The sequence below is a fragment of the Vanessa atalanta genome, chromosome 27, assembly GCF_905147765.1.
Source record: "Vanessa atalanta chromosome 27, ilVanAtal1.2, whole genome shotgun sequence".
Classification (NCBI taxonomy): domain Eukaryota; kingdom Metazoa; phylum Arthropoda; class Insecta; order Lepidoptera; family Nymphalidae; genus Vanessa; species Vanessa atalanta.
This window is the reverse complement of record NC_061897.1, coordinates 2,551,777-2,569,628: the sequence shown is the minus strand read 5'-3', so window position 1 is coordinate 2,569,628 and position 17,852 is coordinate 2,551,777. Positions and strand designations below refer to the sequence as shown.

The 17,852-nt window shown below is 29.7% G+C and overlaps 2 protein-coding genes across 20 annotated transcripts in view; one reads left to right on the top strand and one right to left on the bottom strand.

The window, feature by feature from the left end:
* Positions 1 to 773: 773 nt before the first annotated feature.
* On the bottom strand, positions 774 to 14,775 carry LOC125074311 (PC4 and SFRS1-interacting protein). 3 transcript variants are annotated; one of them, XM_047685604.1, is made up of 17 exons: positions 14,739 to 14,775; positions 14,463 to 14,610; positions 13,774 to 13,829; positions 12,277 to 12,436; positions 11,929 to 12,030; positions 11,424 to 11,504; positions 11,160 to 11,332; positions 10,023 to 10,200; positions 9,507 to 9,543; positions 6,829 to 6,993; positions 6,578 to 6,679; positions 6,181 to 6,315; positions 5,850 to 6,031; positions 5,427 to 5,553; positions 5,075 to 5,179; positions 4,367 to 4,908; positions 774 to 2,638 (listed from the first exon to the last, which is right to left on the bottom strand). In XM_047685604.1, exons 2-17 carry the CDS (start codon positions 14,547 to 14,549, stop codon positions 2,582 to 2,584), a joined length of 2,289 nt encoding a protein of 762 aa, XP_047541560.1. In that variant the 5' UTR covers positions 14,550 to 14,610; positions 14,739 to 14,775; the 3' UTR covers positions 774 to 2,581. The 3 variants fall into 3 exon arrangements, with proteins under 3 accessions (XP_047541560.1, XP_047541559.1, XP_047541561.1); XM_047685603.1 differs by having other exon boundaries at positions 14,725 to 14,743; XM_047685605.1 differs by having other exon boundaries at positions 6,829 to 6,990; positions 14,725 to 14,743.
* Positions 14,776 to 15,367: 592 nt separating this feature from the next.
* Positions 15,368 to 17,852, top strand: part of LOC125074446 (phosphatidylinositol 4-phosphate 5-kinase type-1 alpha) — a 76,458-nt gene continuing 73,973 nt past the window's right edge. For all 17 annotated transcript variants that reach the window (XM_047685805.1, XM_047685809.1, XM_047685808.1 and 14 more), the window contains exons 1-2: positions 15,368 to 15,651; positions 15,774 to 15,817. In XM_047685805.1, the coding sequence (XP_047541761.1) occupies positions 15,555 to 15,651; positions 15,774 to 15,817 (141 nt within the window). In that variant the 5' untranslated portion in view covers positions 15,368 to 15,554. The remainder of the gene's footprint in view (positions 15,652 to 15,773; positions 15,818 to 17,852) is intronic.

Sequence of the window (17,852 nt, the reverse complement as noted above, 5' to 3'; positions counted from 1 at the left end):
TAGTTGCCGCCTGGGGATTCGCTCGCGTCATAGCGGTTGGCCACTGGGTGTTAGGTATAAAAAGTAGCCTTTAGTCGTTGGAAGTTCAAGTTTGCTTTATACCAAATTCGGCTCAGTGGTTTGTCCGTGAAAGAGCAACAGACAGACAGAGTTACTTTCGCATTTATAATATTAGTATACATAATACTAGAAAACTTTTCAGTCATAATAATTTTTAAAAGTCAAAACTAAACCATCTTTATACCACGTTTGTTAAAACTTCATTGTACGACCGATTTTTGTGTTACGAAATTAAATTTTATACAAATACAATTAACGCCGTAGTTTAAGTTCTAAAATTTCAACATAACATACATGTCTGTTAAAATGATGTATTAAAAGTATAATACGAATTGAACAACTACTTGAACCAGTTCTAATAATGACAAAACATATTTCAGTTAAAATACAATTCCAAATATAATGATACAGCACAATAGGCTTATCGTTAGATATACATATATATAATATATTTCTCAGCTTTCTATATACAAATATATATTTAGACAATTCTAGACTAATTTGTACAAAGTGGAAACATTTGTCTAAACAAAAAAAAACTAACAAAAAACACCGGTGAATTTTTTTTCGCCGGTTCTTCTTAGGTCAACGTATTTTACTAACAGTATTTAAAACGGGATATTTACCATGTTTTTTATTTTACGAGACAATTTACGAATGTCTTGTTCACGAGTGTTGTCTCGTACATTCGTAGATAATGTCGAAATATCGAGCTCCAACAAATAAAAAACATGGTAAATATCCCGTTTTAAATACTGTTAGTAATAAAAATAACAATGTATTTTGTTTTCCGAACCGGTATTGTTTTCAAGTGACAATTGAAATTTGTATAATGAACCGTAATTTAAAAATGATTACCATTTCTGACATAATGTCGCCAATTTGTACAATACCTATAAATGTTTCCAACAATATTTATCATTAAAAATGAGAAAAAAATAAACTATACCTATACATATGTATACATTTCAACTTAACATTGCTATTAACGGTTAAGTTTACGTGCAATATTATCGTAACACATAGTCAATAGCTGTGAAATAAATTAGGAACGAGGGATATATAATAGAACCCAACCAGCGTTATAGCGGCGTGGTGGAATAAGCTCTAAACATCATCAAAAGGATCAAATGAACAGTGACACATTAACAGACCGTACTATTCACGCTAGGTATACGCCTTAACTCTTTCAAGATCTTTTTTTTTCTGTAGCAAAACGCCCAACTATCAAAATAATCAGAAAAGTGCTTTAAAATTCAATACTTTCGTAGTTTTATACTTTTCGACAATGATGAACGGAATACATCCAAGTAAAACTAAATGTTTTATAACAAAAATGTATACTTGTTATAAAAAAACTAGTTTATCAATCAAAACGATAATACGTAAATATTTCTTAAGGGTTTCACCATAGACTAAAAACGTATATATTCGTTTCCAAGTATCCAGACACTAAAGGCGCATTTTCATTGGTCGATAAGTCGGTAGTTAGCCCGATTGCGGGGAGTACCCGCATGCGAGCTAACAACCAATGAAATCCACTGGTCGATAACTCGGTCGATAAAACGTGTGCGGGTGATATCCGCATTCATATATTGATATTTATATATGCGTTATAGAAATCACCCGCACCCCGTATGCGGGCTCTGACGACCAGTGAAAACGATAAACTCTGTGCGGGCCCTATGGCATGCGTTACAGAAATCTCCCGCACCCCGAATGCGGGCCTCATCGACCAATGAAAATGCGCCCTGAGAAAGTTAAAGAGACTATTATTTTTATTGGACGTTACGCTAAGTATATACATGATCATGAAGTATTTAAATTTGAATATGATATAAAAGATACGCCGTATTTTGTATCTACTCTTGATTGTGACTTGCGTGATAGGAACAATCTTTAATCGACAAAAACTCCCACACTATATTCCGAAGGCACGGGAATAAAAATAAACAAACCTTTGGCTCGCAAACAGTTCTTGATTAAATTAATCGAGAACCTTCGTTTATAAACACATCACTACACAGTACTGATAACAAATTTGCCGAATTAGTAATTTTAGAATTAATAATGAACACCACAGATCATATAGAACTCGACCAATGATATCGCCTCAATTCAAGGTCAAATGTTTGTTATATTTACCCCTCCTGCTATTGGAATCGACAGTCAGACATAATTAACAATGAGCTGTTCAATGACTTTATATTATGATGTTACAAATCCACATATAGAAATAATATCTTAAATTCAAAACCATACATAAATACATACACCACCGATGTAAGCAACCGAGACATATTAAAAAATACTCTTTCATTATTTAAAAACTATATTAGAATCTAATATATCCACCATAACTAATGTTATATTATAATTACTTTCTAATTTAACGAGTAATTTACAATTTCAAATATATTTTAATTCGTTAACAGTATTTTTTTTTTATCTGTTTAATTTCATCACCTTTGGCCACTCGCTGTGGACTGAACGGGGAGACACAATCCAGTGCATATCTTCGTTAAAACTTCGACTTTCTTTTGGTTGGTGATCTCGGGGGTGGAACAGTCTTCTTGATCTGAAATAATTTAACATTGATCATTTAGATGTGAACAAACTGTTCGCCTCGATGGTAATAAAGACTAATGTGTCATGCCTGCAATCCGCTCCCTATGCGTTTGTGTGCGTGGGACATATACAATATAGTTTGTTACGTTAACATTCATATGTGTAAAATAAAAACATACAAAAATATATGTACTAATTAATTTACATAAGAATCAAAATAAAAATAAAAAACTTTATTCAAGTAGGCTTTTACAAGCACTTTTGAATCGTCATCTAACAAACTATATTAAATAAAGCTACCACCGGTTTGGAATGTAGATTCTACCAGGAACCGGCAAGAAACTCAGTAGTTACTATTTTTCAACATCTAAAAATACAGTCATGTTAGTTAAATACAATTATATATGTATGTAATATATCCTGCCTGGAAGTCAACAAGTATTAATTAACTCCGCGCTTTTTTATCATCTGTATAATCTTGTATCGAATAATATACCTTCTTTAGCAATGTATTTTTTACAAATGATTTGAATTTATGAAACGCAAAAGTTAAAAATGTCTGCGTAACTTTAAACTGCTTTTAATTATTATTAATATAGAAACGGATACTTTGCCCAAGGGTGATTAATTGAATTTGCGAATAAACATCAAAGCCTTAATTATATACAAAACAAAAAACGAAGTTATTTTACAAATCATTCATGGAATGTTGGCAAGAATGCTAGCAGCGATCTTAATTCCAAGCCTGTGTAAAAAATGAATCAGCCCTCCTGCCACCAGTAGAGCCAATAAAGCAATGTTTATTTATATAATAAGAAAAATATATCTGTTTCATTAAAGAAAACTCTTTGTAGTAATTTACTTTAGTCCGCATTTGTTGGTTTTATTTAATTATAAATTATTTTAATGAACATCAACTTCAATGTTTTAATTTCTAAAAAATTGTGTTGCATATACAGACAACTTTGTACCCCTTTTTCTAACCATACTGCGCGTATAGCATACACCTCGATGGTATGAGATTTACCGTATTTAAAGTTTATATCGAAAAGGAGTGCATAAAATTTTAATTTATTTATATATGATATATGTAAAAAATACATTTTACAAAATAAATCAATTACGCTTTCATAGATAGCGTTCATATTTAAAACATCAACACACACGTCAAACTTAAAAACCAAGAACGTCTTTATAAAATATTTCTAGTTTTTTTTTTTAACTGATCAAGACAACGACAAGATTAAGTCCATCTTAGCGTTATTATTCTTACCGTTCGTATTTTTAAGTTAAAAGTCTGATGTCGCAGAAGAAATTCAAAACTTACAAAGTTGCTCTACTTTTTATAGTAGCAATAAATAACGAATTTCGATCTAAAGGCGTTTAGCATTAGCATTAGCAGCCTGTAAATTTTCCCACTGCTGGACTAAAGGCCTCCTCTCCCTTTCAGGAGAAGGTTTGGAGCATATTCCACCACGCCGCTCCAATGCAGGTTGATGGAATACACATGTGGCAGAATTTCATTGAAACATGCAGGTTTCCTCGCGATTTTTTCCTTCACCGCCGAGCACGAGATGAATTATAAACACAAATTAAGCACATGAAAATTCAGTGGTGCCTGCCTGGGTTTGAATCCGAAATCATCGGTTAACATAACCACTGGGCCATCTCGGCGCTCTAAAGGCGTTAGTTATATTAAAAATACATTAGTAATAGTAAAAATATAGGTAACACTCACCTCTCTCGTTCGCTTTGCTCGGGGCTCATCTTCAATTTTTTCCTTTTCCTTTTCTTCTTTATCACTCTTTTCCGTTTTATCTTCTTTATCCGTTTCCTCTTTTACTTTGTCTTTATCTTTTGTTGTTTCTTTTTTCTCTTCTTCACTTTCCTTTGATTTGTCTATACTTTTTGCCTCTTCTTCAGTCTCTTTTGCTGCATTTTCTGTTGTATCTGTTGTTTCCGTTTCTTCTGTATCTGTGTTATCTTTACTATCTTTTTTATTTTCTTTATCTTTAACTTCTTTAGCTTTATCTTCTGTGCTGCCAGTATCTCTGTCTTCCGTCTTATCTTTGGCTGTTTCCTTTGTTTCTGTATTATTTTCAACTTCTTCAGTCTCGTCTGGTTTGCTGTTTGTATCTGAAGTGTCGTCTGTACTCTGTTCTTTTTCTTTCTCTTTTTCCTTTTCTTTTTCTTTCTCTCTTTCCTTCTCTTCTTGCTTTCTAGAAGACTGTCGTTTCAACGGCGGTTTCGCTGTTGTATTATTGGTTTTCTTTGTTTTCGCTGAAAAAAAAAACGTTTTTATTAATTACTATAATATTCAATGTAATTTCTATTATAAACAGAAACTTTCTAATTAATGTTAATCCACATTACTATTGTGGCATAAATCCTAAAGTGAGCACTGCGCTCTTTAGTTATAATAGTTATAAAATAAACCTCAACGCACCTGGTGTAGACTTCGCTTTCTTCCCGGCTTCATCGTCTTGCTGTTCCTCCTCATTCGCAGCCTCCACTGAAGTTTTCATCGTGTGAGATGTAGGCACTGACATTTCTGTTCAAATATATTTTTAACATTAGCATTTATCATTAGTACAATCGTTACTCCACTTCATTGAGTTTACATGTGCTAAATTGTTGTTTTGAATTATCTTCTATTGAGCTGAGCTAAGTGTATGGAAATATATGTATGTATATTTTTTATGTCATAACTAGTCGGACTGGCAAGTGGGTCACATGATTGTAAGTCATCGATAGCACATATTTGCATAAAATATTTTTGAATAAGATGGTGTCTTTACCTAAGGGTTCATGTACCAATTCCAGCAGCTCATCAGATGACAATTTCGACGTCACTTTCTTGAACAGAGCAACTCGTTCCATGAAAAATTCCCAAAAAGATAACCCTTCGGGAGTCGTGAAGAGGTCCTGAAAGAATATAAGAATACGTTATATTTGAAGCTCATACTAATGAAATGATGTATGAAAATAACTAATAAGGTTAATAATAAAAAAATAATACTTTAAAATAGAATTTAAGGTAGAAGGAATTCGTTCAAGATCTTCTGGCGAGGGTAGTCATTAATCCGGCATCCTATCATAGCCCCGTCTCGAGCAACCAAAAATATTTTTGACACGCCTTAGAGAGCTTCTCGTCGATGGTCTAAGACTTCAACCACCGGCGCGTACCTTTACGAGTGTATACAGAGAGCAGGGCGCAGTACCTGCATGGCGGCGTAGAGCGCGTCGGCCTGGCGGCGGATGCGCAGCGCGTGCTGCGAGAACTGCAGCACGGCGCGCTCGCTGAGGTCCCACGACGGCGTGTTGCCCACGTACGCGCGCATGCGCTTCACCGTCTCCAGGCACGTGGGGTGCTTCAGCAGCATCAGCGGCTTCACGTCCAGCTCTGGGGCGAGTGCGCGACCACATTAGCTATTTTAATCTTTCGAGTCTTACATGAGCACTGCCACTTCTCTGTTGTTACAATTTATATTAAGACTCTCTCTATCGTGACAAAACAAAAGCCAAAAATTTTCAAAATGACCGGCGACATACCCATTAGTTCGTCCAATAATTTTAAGCACAGTTCTGTATCGGCCTTCTCGAGACACAGGCAGGTTTTGATCTTAGCGTCCAGTTCTATCAGCTTCATTTCCGTTTTCAAGAATTGAACACGCGATTTCTTCTCATCTGTGAATTAAATTGTTACTATAAATCATCTATATATAAAAAAAGTTATAGTGTTTGAATGTTTGTCCTCTATGCGTTCCTAAACCATTTATCATATGGAATATTATATAGTTGAAATTTAGTGATTTGTTTTGGATAAAACTGAGACAAAAATCAAAATTTAAAATATGGTCCTTCGAGCCAGATAAAAAAAATATAAAACCAATATAGCTAGACGTGAACAGGCTCGTTACAATTCGCGCCAAACACTTAAATATATTACCTGTCTCTCTCTCCTTATCCAATGTAGCTTTTTCTTCATCAGTGAGATTCAGATCCATTACTAATTGCGCTAACACTGACTGTGCTGTTATTTGACCCTTTTCTGAAACACATTACTGCAATTAGTTTACACATTATGCAAATTAAATTTATTTCCAAGCATTATATATACATTTAATTATTAAAAGCGTAAATATGATTGACATATTATGATCCCTTAAATAAAGACAATAATATATATTGTTTACGTACCTAATTGCATTTTCAGTGTGAGCGCATTGGAGGCAGCCTGTCTATCCCACTGTAAACGAATGCTTTCATTCTTGAAACTATTCGGTCTGGATTGGAATAGCTTGATACCGATATATTGTCCGGACGGCAGGTATGCTATTACAATGTTCTCTTTGTCCGAGTCTTCTGGTGGAACAATAAAAATCAATTGATACAAGAGCTTTGATGAATACTCGCATAAAAAATACACTGGCGCAGTAAGAAATATTAACGATTCCTTATATCGCTAACGCGCCACTAACGTTGGAAACTAAGATGTTTCGTCCTTTGTGCCTGTAGTTATACTGGACTGCTCGCACTTTAACAGGACACAACAATACTAAATATTGCTGTAAATATACCAATATTGCTTTGCTAAACAGTCATGCTTGCCCAAAGCCTTACCACCAAGAAAAGAAACATTTTGATGTATTTTACGCGATGTACTAAACATGTTCGAAATTTATAAATTTTCATTTATGAATTTTATAACTTTTATTTAAAAATGAATAGTACAATATTTACCTTTTAAAGACAATATTGTGATTGAAAAGTTTTAACAACAAAATAAAAGGAATATTTTAAGTACTATATTTATTTATAAATCATAAATTCATTTCAAATATTTCATATTTATTAATAATTTATTTTCATTCGGATACATTTCTAGAATTTTCTTAGCAGTTTCATTAGCTTCATCGATTAAATCAGAATCTTGTTCAATATCTCCAAACTCTTTGATATAATCCGAATAATTAAAATTTAATCCCATATCACCAAACAATGTTGACATTGGTACCATTTTTTTTGGTTTCCTAATAATTTTACTATTGAACAATTTTAAAAAATCATCACCTTTGGGTATTTTATTATTGACAGATTGTTCAGAAATTTCTTTGCTTACTTTTTTACTATTATTACATGTTAAGGAATCTTTAGTGAGTTGAACATTTTCAAAACTTTTAATATCTAAATTTTTATATGTTTTATTTAATGATATAACGGAACAAACTGAATTATTGCGAGACATTTTATTAGTTTCAGTTTTTTGGGACATGTCTTCTGAATGTAGTGATGTTTGTGATGCATATAATAATAGATCATCATCGTTTAGAACGTTAGAAGAACCTAATATAAGTCCGTTGAATGAGAATTCTTTATTTGAATTTAATTTTGGCGGTTTATTTTGGTATAAATTATCTGTAGCATGTTGTAATCCTAATATATCTGGTATTTGTTCATTTAGTCCAATATGATTTATATTAAGTGAATTAAATTCAGTTTTTTCTGTTATATTAATTTTATCATTTTGAACTTGTTTTAGTAATTCGCTATTTTTATTTCTTCTTAAATTCTTTACTGGTGGTTTAAACTTTTTTTTAGTTTTAGATAATTTAGTATTAGAATGTTCTTTGGGTATTACTTTAAATGTTTCGTTTGGATTTATACATTCAATTAGAGCTCTATTGCTTTGACAATTTTCTGATGCAGAGGAGTAGGTTTCTGAAAGTTGTCAATTTTAGAAATTAAAATAAAATTATTTCTTCCTTAAAATTTGTCATAGTATTTTATTGTATGGGTAACAATATTTAATATTTTAGTATCTATCTGTTACCTTTAAAATTAATTTGTAACAAACTATCTGAAGAACAGATGAATGGCAAACTTTTAATACCAATCTTAAATCGTAATGAATAAAAAAAGTAAATTATCAAGCTAGCATAACAACATTATTTATTTATACTTCATATCATTGTCTTATTAAAGTAATAAAAATATTAATATATTTGTTGAAATAAATAGTAAATACGGGTATGACTGTACTGCTGGACAAGGTATTTTGTTTTTGTTTTGTTTCAGATTCAGAGAAAAAATTAAGAAAGCAACGTATAAACGCACATGTCTGTGAAGAAATAATAAAAAATACTACACATTAAAATGTGCCAGAATTATATGCGAAATTTCATACAAGATATTTTCCTTTACCGAAAAAAAATAAATAAAGCACTCGCATAAGTAAAAACTCGATAGTACTGGCCCGAATAAGAAGCCACGAAGTTCAATTACAAAAGCATACATGAGCTCTCTCATTTGCCTAACTCGAATAAAATACGTGACTGCGTAATTAATAACGAAATACAAACTTACCAGTTTCAATTACGGGCCAACTTTTAATTAAGTTATTTTCATCTTGGAAGCAATTAAGATCAACCGCAAAATTATCATCATACTGACTGAATATGGCTTCGTTCATAATAAATCCATCGTAGATATTAGACATTCTTGTTAAAACTTTAAAATATTACAATTTAAATCTTACATAGAAGTTGTAGCATTTTAAATAATTACGTTATTTCAAACCAGAGTTAAATTGTTCTAATTTCGCGCTATTAATGAAATTCGAAAATCGAATATTTTTTAAGTCATTAATTTTTTTTTTTATCGTTTAAGTTAATGATCTTAATGCAACAGCCAAAATTATTTTAGGGTTTTGTTTATTTAATTATATGTTTATTATATGTTAATTATTGTAATTTTATTGATGTTTTATATTTATGATAATTTTTTTGTTTTTAAATATTTTTAAACTTAATTTTGTTTTTCATTTGTTATAATTATATAAATAGATTAAGCAGTATTAATTATCTTAATTATCTTACCTGGAGTGAAAGGCTCTTTCAAATCTTCAAGTTCAGACTGTAACAAAAAAAGATACTGATGGTAGAAATATTTTTGAAAGATCGCCTGTGGATAGTAATACATTTCTTTTGTTCATTTTATATTTTTTTAAAACAATGTCTACTAAAACATCACAATAAATAGCATAGTTAAAACTGTCACGAGAAAAATTTAAGACAAGGTATTTTTTCTATCATGCAGAATTTAATTGTATATTATAATCAACTTTCCAATACAATTCGATAGACAGAAAAGAGTAACTACTCAATTTCTTGCTGTTCTTATCTTGTAAAACTACAAACTATGATTCTAAAGTGCTTGCATGAGCTTCCTCGAATAAAGTATATATTTTATATATATATATATATATATATAGAACAAATTCTGTTTGCAGTCTTTACACTCTTCACTTTGAATTGTTATTATGACAGTAACAATAAAAATGTATATTATGTTAATGATGAATTAATATTAAATATGTAATATTAATATAAAACCTGTGGCACGGCATTAAAATGTTTAATATTCTTCTCAGTTTTGTCTTTAGGTGGTTCAACCTTTTCTTTTTCCTTTTCCTTTTCTTTATCTTTGTCTATTGGCGGGGAGCCACCGCGACGTTTCTTCGGCGCGGGAGACGGAAGGGTCGCATTATCTTCTGTCTGCTCATCTATATATCTATAAAAATATTTTTATAAGACATTTATAAACTGTCTTCCCTTGAATATTTTATAATTATTTACATATATCCTCAATGGCTATTACTTAGCAACAATATCTCGAACGGCAGTTGTATCAGAAAAATAAATCTGATTTCAAAATGTCAAAATGCTATTGTGCTGATTAGAAAAACTCGTGATTGAAAAATGAACCCTAAAATAAATATCTATTGAGGTTGTAATCAAATAATTAATCTACATAAGCTGTCTGTACAATGAGTATATAATTTCTTTACAAGCAGACATTAAAATATTACATAGAAAACTATTTTTATAACATGTGTGTCATTATCGCAAATTCAACTCAGACTTAAGGAGTTTCATTTCGGCATTGACTTTATTTATCTATGGATTAAAATGAACAATGATAGAATCTTACAATCATTGTTATAAAATAAATCCAAAAAAACGTTAACTCGAATATTGAAGAATATAAGCTTGGTAGTTGGATTGGAAATAGCACCATGTTGTATAATCATGTTTTAATAAAGGCACTTCTCCATGTGACCATGTCTATGGTAATTATAGAGCCGAACTTTAATACTTGAAAGGAGGGGTTAGTTTGATCTATGACTGGCTTAAGCCATGGGTTAGGTCAATGTAAGGTTATTGTGATTTTCTTATAGAAAAGTTCTCTATTTGCAGCTTCTTAGTCTTGCTTGGGTCGCTTCGAATTGCCATTCATTCCATCAGATTACGACAGTAACAGAATACAGATAGTGAACAATGATCACAGCCCGAAACCAGTCAGACAGACACCATTCATATATGATACAAATTTAAAAATCTACTGCTAAGTTATTTACTTTATAATACAGAGCCAAGTGATCAAACTCGGTGATAGAGTTTTTGTAAGGCCAATGTTTATGAATAAAATAAGCATTCCTTTACTATTTCAAGTAAAATAGTTATAATTACCGCTTAGGCCTTATTTTTCTTCCACTTCTGCTCACAATTTCGTCTTCTTTCTTTTCATCGTCCTTCAATTCCTCTGCCTCATCTCTCTTTGATCGTCCTCGTGGAGTCTTAGGCTCCTTTGCCTTTAAGGGTTCCTTAGCTGGAGTTTTGGTTGTGGATTTTCGACCCTTTTGCTGAAAGATAAAACAATTTTTAAAATAAAACCAGTCTTGTGTGATCATTACTGAGTAAAAAGCTGTACTGCTATGCTTATGCAATACTTACAATAGCCGCCTTTCCTTCATCAATAACTAAAGCCCCAGTTTCGTCCGAATCTTCGATTCCTGTATCATTTTGTGTTGTGTTCTGAAATTGGAAATGAGTAAATAACATAATATATAATATTTATTTTGTGCTTTAACTGAATATTTCATTATAATCTTGAGCATAATGGCAAATGGGACATCTTATGTTATGTTCTGCACTTTCCAGAAACATTGGAACGCTAAATAATATTAGTCATTGCATACATTGCATAACAAATCTTAGGAACTACATAATATCATGTATGTTGTTCTTGTAGTTACACAGGCTGACGCACCGTTCACACCAGAACGTAACAATACTAATATAATACAAAACAATACTATATATAATAGTTTGGCAGTGGAATATCTGATGACAGGGTTCGATACTGATCACTATGTAAGTCTAGGTAGGTACTAAGCAAAAAATATAATATATGTCTTATATGTGTATAATTTTATATAAAGCGTATAACATTACTCACTTCCTCTGCCATTGTCTCATCAGCGGCAGTTGTGTCTGCAGTAGAATCATCCATAGTTTCATTTGCAGATTCATTAATAGTATTGTTAGCACCTTCGGAAGCCTGAAATAAAATCATAAACGAAGATATTAATACTGGAGATAGTTGATGTCTTCTTGAACTGACTTTCACTATATTAATTTTAGAGAACTGCAAGGTGCAGACATGCATTTTTTAGCAATGTAAATGAACTACTATCATAAATACATAGGATTAGTTAATTGGTCCATGTTTATGGATCAACAAATTCAAACAAAATCTTATAATCAGATAAATTAGAGGCAAATATGAGTTCTTGTTGTAACTTACCTCTGCCAATCCAACGACCTGTTCCAAAGGCACATTATTCGCAAAATCATATTCAATCTGCTTCACTCCATCATTGAAGTCCCTTCGCTTAACCATCTTGGTTAGAAATTTATCTTTATTCTCTGCATAATCAAATATCATATTCGGTGGTAAATTTGCTCTGAAACAAAGTTACAATATAATTTAAAAAAAGATTGTATGACGGTGAAGTTTTTATTGGAACCTTGGAAGTAAATTTAAAGTGCATTAACATATGAATCAAGAACTGTTTGAAGTGCTACATATAGCAGAGCTATCTTTCTCCATACTAGTATTTATGTATGTACTTAGTTATGTAGTCCTCATACATCAATACAAAATAAGAATAACGAAACTGACTTTAAATGAAACTGCAAGAAACAGTTTATTATTAAGGCAAACACAAATAATGTTCAATATGTAAGCAAAACAAGAATGTTTACAATGTACGTAGGTGATTATCACATGTTTATATGAAACATATCATACATTTTGTTGATAAAAGAAATTAAATAAATTATATTGTTTATTATTTAACCTACTGTTGATTTAGTAGTTTTTTTATTACAGACAATCCAAATTGCCATTTAAAAAAATATTTAGAGGAGAACTTGAGTAAGTCTGTAGTTAATCTGTTAAAATATTATTGATTTTTTTTTAATATTTTATAAATTGACATAATTTATAGTTATTTATGGCAACATTGTAATTATTATAATACAGTGATATCTATGTATTATCAAATACTTGATAAAATCTGTGCCAAAAAAATATTTACAAATGGTTGTTATCCTACAATCGCACCTACGAAATTTTAACCATTATCTTTAAATGGCAAGATATTTTTATTTGGCCATTGTTATAGCTCACCATGGGTATAAAATAGACATGTGTAAACCAAATACAAAAATGAATATAAAGCTACATATTTATATGAAAACAAAAAAAATTGTCATATTCATTATAAAAGACAAGAAAACCCTATAAGTCAACATTACGCAAAATATGTCTACAACAAAAAAATTAATTAGTCCAAAAAAGTCTTGACCAAAAGTGATTTTTTTTTAAATGTGTTTTGTTATTATTAATTCATAATGCTGAACATATACATATATTTTTTTAATCTACAGAAATACATCAGGAGACATTTGTCATGTCTAACTGAAAAAAAAACAACTAAACCTATGAACCTTATACCGGAATATGCAGCATATCATGGAGAAACTATAATATATATTTACATTAAAAGGAAAGGAACACAGTTCTCCAAATTTAGACTATTGCTATGACCAGCCTGTTTATTATAAGCAAACATTAATTACAACTGATGCTATGACTGTTATAAATTATATATCCCAAATATTATAATATTATTAATATTAAATACATTACACTAATACCTAGCTTTATCTTAAGATGAATTACGGGCGCATAGGATATGAATGATTTAACTTTAATAAACAATTTGAATATACTTACGTTTCACCGGTTCCATAGAAATATACAAAATATCTCTTTCCATTCAATTTTTGAACCTGTCGAAGAATTATTAACATTTTTAATTAATACAAACTATTTATTAATAAAAAAAATATATTTTTTTAAATATTATTATTTTTATTTCAATAAAATCATTTTATCTAATCAACGACTACATCCCCATTTATGTACTATATTATATATTGATAACACCACACAATTTTTAAACAAAAATTATACCAATTTTATTTTGTTTTAATATTAGGATAAAATCTATTATGGTTTTATGGAAATAAGATATAAATAAGGTAATTTTTCTTATAATATAAGCTACTTTGAGCCATTTCTATTTATGTTATGGTGTAGTTACTTTAACATAAGTATTCCTTCGTATGGAGTTTGTACAAGATTTCAAATGAAGCTATTGCATTAACAAACAATAAATCTTATACATAATCATAATACTAAATATTATGACATTAGAACAATCATTTTCAAACATATTATAAACATCAAAGATGTTTTCCATGACGATAGTAGGTAAAACGTTCTTAAATACGGTGAAAACGCCGTATTAATCAGGCTAGCTCAGAAGCGTCACTCTTGGCGACTTACCGCGCGAACTTAATCAAATAAGAAAAAACGATTTCGAATGGTTTTAAAGTAATTTATATATAAAAATGACTTACCCTTGCAGGCCATGCTGGGTATCCTTTTACTTTGGCGAATATAAAGTCCCCTGACTTATATTCACGGACTTTTTTACTCATCTTCATGGAGGCTGTGTACAAAATATGTAATACTTAATTGTTGACAATCACCGCTGTATCAAGGACACTGTAATAATAGAACAAACGTTACGAATGATGTTTATTAGAAACGATATGTTATTTTATGTTTAGAATTGTATTAGTTTATTTTTTTTTAAAAGACTCTATGATAAGAAATAACCTTAAAAATCTTACCGCGGTAACGAAATGACGGCAAAGAAAAGAAATAAACATGGCGTGCTGTAATGTTGCTATATACATTATATAATAGAAGAAAACAGAATAGATAATATTACACGAAGTAAATCAAATACTTGGGATATATATATTTTTTACAATTATTAAATAAAAGGGATGAATTATAGATAAATATCGAATGAATATAAGTGGAATTCGATATTTTATTTAATGAACTAGCCACTGAATAAACAAATTATAAATTGTTGTAAAACATAACAAACAAAATATAATTAATCAATTTTCAAATAAACATCATTTAAGGAAATAAGGAAACGAATTATTTGAACATTCATTAAATTTGAATTATTTATTTGTTGAAAATTATTGTTAACAAGAAGAAATGTTTATGGAAATAAAGAGCTATGAAATATGAATATAATACTTAACTGTATTAATGAACACAATAAAATCTCATAAAATGCCGTTAAAATGTTATATTGAAATCTTAATAACAAATTTATTTTGTAGTGTTATTATTATTTAAAATTTGGCTATAATTATTTTTATTATGCACTTTTGAATTATTATGTATCTATCTTTCTTGATTCTTGAAGTCTCGATTCTTGAATGGGCAACCCAGTTACTATTAGCAGCCGTGTCAGATGGATGCTTTGGGCGAGCATTTTCGCGTAAACTAATTGATTTATTCTAATTTAATTAATGTGAATCATTATGTTGGCGATGAAAGTGTGATGTGAGCCATGCGAAAAAAATATTGTGCTAAAATTAATAAGAGTGACTTCGAAATAGGGGTGTAACTTGAAAACTAAAATGGCTTCAGGAGATAGTGATCATATTGAAGTGATGGATAATACAGTGCTGAAGAAGTCAGATGTCGGAACAGGGCATTCGGGCTCTGAAGATGATGGTACGTTGAATAAATTTACAACAGTAAAAACGTTCTATGACATTACTTTGTAATTGTAATTTCGACCTAATTTTGTAGCACTTATTTTACATTAGTTATTTGATGTTTTTGTGTCATTACAGATCGTGATCGGGCTTCAATCGCTGAGAAAAATGCACCGTACGATGTAAGTGACTCATTGTTGTAACATAATTATATTTTCATTCATGCTGGATGTGTTATGTATGGAGAGAAAGTTTGGGGGTATTAATTAGCATAAGAAATTCATTAGAACGGGAATTGCGAAGATAATTAATATTTTGCTAAGTCTTTGTTACTTTTCTTTACATAATAATAAATTATGTATAGAGCTGTCAAGATGAAATACTTAGAATGCTCTTTATAAGCCTTGTAGACTAGATACAAGCCACAGTAAAGAAAAAAAAATAAGATCCTTTATAATCTGTATCATTAGTCATTAATTATTATTGTATCAAAACAAGGGCATTATATATTTTTAAATTTAAAATAAGAAATTTATAATAAATTTCACTCAATGTTAATATTGATTTTATTAACATTAATTATTAGTATAATTAAGGTTTATTTTTTTATGCATATAATTAACCTCATTTTAATGTTATAAAATTGCAAGTTTTAATAAATTCTAAAAATAAAACAAAATAATTGTGTTAAGTAACATCAAATAGCCTAGAAATTATTCTAAGTGCTCAGTTACTAGGAATCAATCCACTTGGGAAATCATACAAGATATATTTTTATTCAATGCACGATCAACATGCTATAAATAATTATATAAGTATCAATCATCTTTTATGACCTGAATGCAAAAAATAAACATGATACATTATCATTACTAATGTAAATGGTTGTATGTAAAAATTGAGTTCCAAATTTAAACTTTAAACAATTTATTTTGTTACTTTTTTTTTTTTTAATTATTTGTTAAAGACATATTGGTACACAGTCAGTACATATACTGAGAAATTGAGAGATAGTTGATATCATAATAATACAAGGAATTTATCAGTTTTTAATGTTACTAGGTGTTTGTCCGTGACTTTGCTCATGTTTTAAGGTTTGGTCACCAGGTATTAAGTAAAAAAAAAACAATACTATGGGCTCCGTGGAGTTCTAGCTTGCTATCCAGAGTTACAGATATAAGTATTGATTGTAAAGTAAATCAATTATTGTTATAAACTTTTTGTAAAGTAAATTAATTATTGCATTTAGAGACAAGTTTATGATATTATCTAGTTTAAAAAAATTTGAAGACTATTATTTCATATTTTATTTGAGAGAATAATTTCTGATGCATAAATATTAAAATTATGCTACATGTTATTTTCATGTATTCCTGGTATACACTTTAATTATTTTATTTTAAATTTATTTGTTAATGTAGAAATTATAAAAGCACAGCATTACTATTTAATAATAAATTGATATGAAATCATTTTGAATTAATTAGTAGTAAATTATTAACAAGATTAATTAACAGTCTACCAAAAGTATTATTAAAAAGTCAATCGATTTATTTATTAATGATTGCTAACTATTCGATTGATAGTGTAAAATATAAAAATCGTAAAAGCGTTCTAATTAAAATTGGTTGTAAGTTTTGAAGTTTTATAAAAGTATAAGAATGACTGTAATGGCTTGCTACTTGTGTGAAAGAGATTTTAATTGTAATCTAGTTATCTTAGAAGCATAATAACGATTTAATCCTAATTAAAATTTAAATGTTATCAATCTTTTTTATATTATAAACGATTGCTTTGTATTTAGAAACATGTACATGTTAAAATTACAATAAAAATGCAGCACCAATCCAATATAAAGATGACTTCCAAGGCAATAAAAACTAACTGACTATTAGGTATATTATATCAATAATGGTAGAATAAATATTTTAAGAATTAATTAATATTTGTCATAATTGGATATATATACCAAAATATCTTTAATTTTAGCAAAGCTTTATATTTATAATTAATATATTATTATTATATAAATTGTTGATTTTATAAGGAAAATGTCTTTTTGAATAAAATTACCTCCTTTGAAATTTAGTTGATCAGCTAATTTTACATTGTGTGGTTCAGTTCATTTGTTATTATTATAAAAAAGACTATAATTAATGTAACAACTTTAACATTGAATTGATGCGATATTGTTGATCGAGATCTTTAATAATCAAT

Bases quoted from the DNA above. Each gene is read 5' to 3' on its own strand.
- LOC125074311 (XM_047685604.1), bottom strand. From the start codon at position 14,549: ATGAAGATGAGTAAAAAAGTCCGTGAATATAAGTCAGGGGACTTTATA. The intron at 12,437-13,773 runs GTAAGTATATTC...ACTTTGTTTCAG, and splicing joins TTCTATGGAACCGGTGAAAC to AGCAAATTTACCACCGAATA. The intron at 5,180-5,426 runs GTAAAGACACCA...ATATTTGAACAG, and splicing joins ATTGGTACATGAACCCTTAG to AAATGTCAGTGCCTACATCT.